General features: G+C 45.3%; 1 protein-coding gene across 1 annotated transcript in view; it reads left to right on the top strand.

Moving 5' to 3' along the window:
• Nucleotides 1–1,165: 1,165 nt before the first annotated feature.
• Nucleotides 1,166–3,338, top strand: part of LOC102198694 (voltage-gated potassium channel subunit beta-3-like) — a 16,658-nt gene continuing 14,485 nt past the window's right edge. Inside the window, exon 1 of the mRNA XM_013907851.1 lies at nt 1,166–1,757. Within this exon, the coding sequence (XP_013763305.1) occupies nt 1,546–1,757 (212 nt within the window). The 5' untranslated portion in view covers nt 1,166–1,545. The remainder of the gene's footprint in view (nt 1,758–3,338) is intronic.

Here is a 3,338-nt window from a genome sequence, read left to right as displayed (position 1 = left end):
TGCAACGCATTTATGAGTGCACACGAGTGTGTCCGATGGAGGAAGAGGAGTGGGGGAGGGTCTTCATCATCTTGTCATGTGCAGGAAACATCCTGAGTAATTAAACAATGCCAAAAATCAACTTTCATCAGGGATACGAGAAGGGTTCATGTGTCTTCTTCTTCTCTCAGTTTATTTGAGTCCTCCAAGCTTCAGGAGCTTGTCTTGTAGTTCCTCCTGCGGCCACAGGTGGCGCTGTTTTGTTATCAGTGACAGCAAAAACAAGCAGCCATGATGTTTGTAGTTTTTTTATGGACTTGTAATTTCACTGAAAATCTGAAACGTTTCTTATTTGTCCATGTTTTCTCTTTTGTAGTAGCTTTTCCCCCGTTTTTGCTTCTCTCGGGTTGTCTTGTGCTAGCTTTGTGACCCTTTGAGGGCATGTGTAGTTGGAAAAGTCCCCTCCATGTAACTGTTTGTGCCTTTGAGGCATTTAAATCATTTTTGTTTTTTATTATTTTTAGACTTAATTGGCTTTTTAGGACCCTTTATGAGTTTTTACATTTTTTTGCTGTTGTTTTTCCTTGTAAAGGTTGTTTTTGTTGGGGGGTCATGTTGTTGTTGTTGTTTTTCTTCATTTCTTGCATCAATTTGATTCCTTTTTCATGTTTTTCTCCTTCTTGTTTCTGTTTTTGTTGGTTTTTTTTGTCAAATTTGTTCCATTCTTGTTTGTTTTTTCTGTCATTTTTTATTTTTTCACAGTTGTCTTTTTGCTTTTTCCTGCTTGCGTCTATCTGCTGTTCAGCAATCGCTCTCCGGGGTTTAATAGCTGATGTATGAGGGGACATTTTTAATTCTTTTTCTTTGCAGGTCGCGATTGCCTCTTGCAGGCATTAATCTGCATGTTTCTCATTAAATGCGATGCAGATGAAGGAGGCTCAGGTGTGCTGGGGCTGTAGGTGAGATCCTTCAGCTGCTTCCAGCTCGCTAACATTAACAGCATGTTTCCCATGATGCTGTCTGACAGTAGCAATTATCACAGTGCTCTCTGCACAGTGACAGCCCTCGCGCTCCCTCTCTCTCTTTCTTTGTTGAATGCTCGCTCGGCCAGTGTGCAGCCAACCAGCTCTGAATAATGACAGGCGGGGGAGGGGCTCCCTCTCTCCCCCTCTCCTGCTCAGCGGCACAGTCCAGAGGACGGACAGACGCCCAGTTCTTCTTCCTGCGTTCATCTCTGCATCGCGTTCCCTCGTCTCTGTTTCTTCTTCTTTGTTGGGACGCTCTTCATCATCTCCTCCTCCTCCTTGTGCTCCTCCTCGGGGCTCCTGTTGTGGGATGGTGGTGTCCGACAGACGGACACACTGAAGGAAAGTTGTTTGCATCTCTTTGATTGGCTGATTGGCTCAAACGCAGCGGGTGGACTCAAACTTGACATCCCACTCATGAATTCTTTCCATCGTAACCATAGCGACTGGCATCCTTGGCGGCAGCGGCGGTCTCCTCATCATGCTTTGAGACTTTAGAACTCTTTGTATAATCATAAGGTTCGTTACCGCGGCAATCAGGATGCAGGTGTCCATAGCATGTAACATGGGAGGAGGTGGGGGCGGTGGAGGGGCCAGCGAGCACCAGCTGAAGGAGCGGAGGGCGGCGGCGAACACCAGCAGCGCCCCCATCTGCCAGGTAAAGGTCAGGGCCGAGCCTTTGGAGCGGAACACCCTGCTAGGCCACGCCCACATGAAGGAGGCCCTCGGGCGTTATAGCAACATGAAGTACAGGTGAGGCAGTGAGAGTGACACAAAGAGGTGGTCATGTGACCCGACAGGTGCAGAGCGTGACTCAGGTTCATGTTTCATACACGTGTGTTTGTGTGTGTGTGTACCCGGGGTCGTTCTGTCAGGACCAACAACAACGAGCTAGTACAGCAAACCGATCAGAGATATTGATCCGCCGCCCCCTCCCTGGCATTGATTCTATATTGCTGATTGATGCGTTTGATAGAGCCGATCAGGTGACATGTATGTAGTCTGAATACTGATTAGTCGGGTTAAATATTAATGGTCTGAAGCCAGATATTGATACGAGTGTGCGTCTCAGGGCGACTCGTCTCTCAGATATTGATGACTCAAAGCGAGGCTCAGAATTGATCCTGATTGAATATTGATGAATTCATCGTGGACTGTGACCTGGACTCAGGCGTTAACATCAGTCACCATAAACATGAAGCACATGCAGTGAGCTGACACCAACCTGGGCACAGACTCACGAGTACCTCGGACGTCTGTTTGACTCACTTTCAGATTATGACTCACATATGAAGATCAGAGCTTGTACCAGACCAAGAATAAAGTGGACGTGGACATAAATCTAACACCAGGACTTCATCACTGACATAAAAGTGTCCCATCTAATGATTTTGTCAGGATTTGCATTTGGACATGAAACTTTGGATGTTTATTTGACATGATTATTGCTGACTATGATTCTCATGTTAGCATTGAAAGCTTGGTCTCAGGTACTAAAACCGATGACTTGGAATCTCCGTGTCTTTCTACCTGTTGATCCTGACTTCACGTACATCAATGACTTGATTTTGACTGAAGCACAAGTGACTCGGACTCTACTGACACTAACCTGGGCCTTAATGTCTCAGACGTGTGCATGAACGTCTATGATTTGGACTCAATCAAACATATAATATCAATCACATTTGACTTGCCAGTTTTCTTAAACGTGATTATTGAGGACCTGGACTGTCACAGCCAGAGCAAGACTGACGAACTCAGACCGGAGCTCACACGTAGGCACAGAAATGGTTTACAAGATTTACAATGAATCACGTTATTGACATCCGGCTATGAAGGAGTATTGATGACAGCGTTGCTTGGTTTCATGTCTTGGGCTAAGACTACATTTTAAAACCAGTGGCTTGGATCTGGTATGAATCCTGTTGTCTCAAGATGAAAAATGACTTTATTTGAGAAACAATCTCGAATTATGCGTCTGCGGGAAATCAATGACAAAACTCAGGGCATAACTGGAAACTACTTTTAGCCCCATATTCTTCCGCGTCACCTGACGTGAGCCTCCCGAGAATGCGGCTAAACGCAGACTCGATGCAATGACTGGATGATTTGTGAGGTTAGAGCACTGGGTTAAAAGAGGTTTCCACTTACATCACAAGTTACAGTATACATTTCCTGCAGAAGTCTAAATCACGCTTTGGTTGTGGACTTGGACTACATGCATGATTCACTTGACTGTAATTGATTTTAGACTTGACCCAGACTTGGAAATAATGCCTTTGAACTGCATGATAAACTCTTACTGTGTGCTGACTTGTTTGAAGACGGTGGAAC

The sequence above is a fragment of the Pundamilia nyererei genome, unplaced genomic scaffold (assembly GCF_000239375.1).
Source record: "Pundamilia nyererei isolate P.nyererei 1_Seehausen unplaced genomic scaffold, PunNye1.0 scaffold00556, whole genome shotgun sequence".
In the NCBI taxonomy this organism is placed as follows: Eukaryota; Metazoa; Chordata; class Actinopteri; order Cichliformes; family Cichlidae; genus Pundamilia; species Pundamilia nyererei.
The sequence above is the reverse complement of the archived record's forward strand: the minus strand, read 5'-3'. Positions and strand labels throughout refer to the sequence as shown.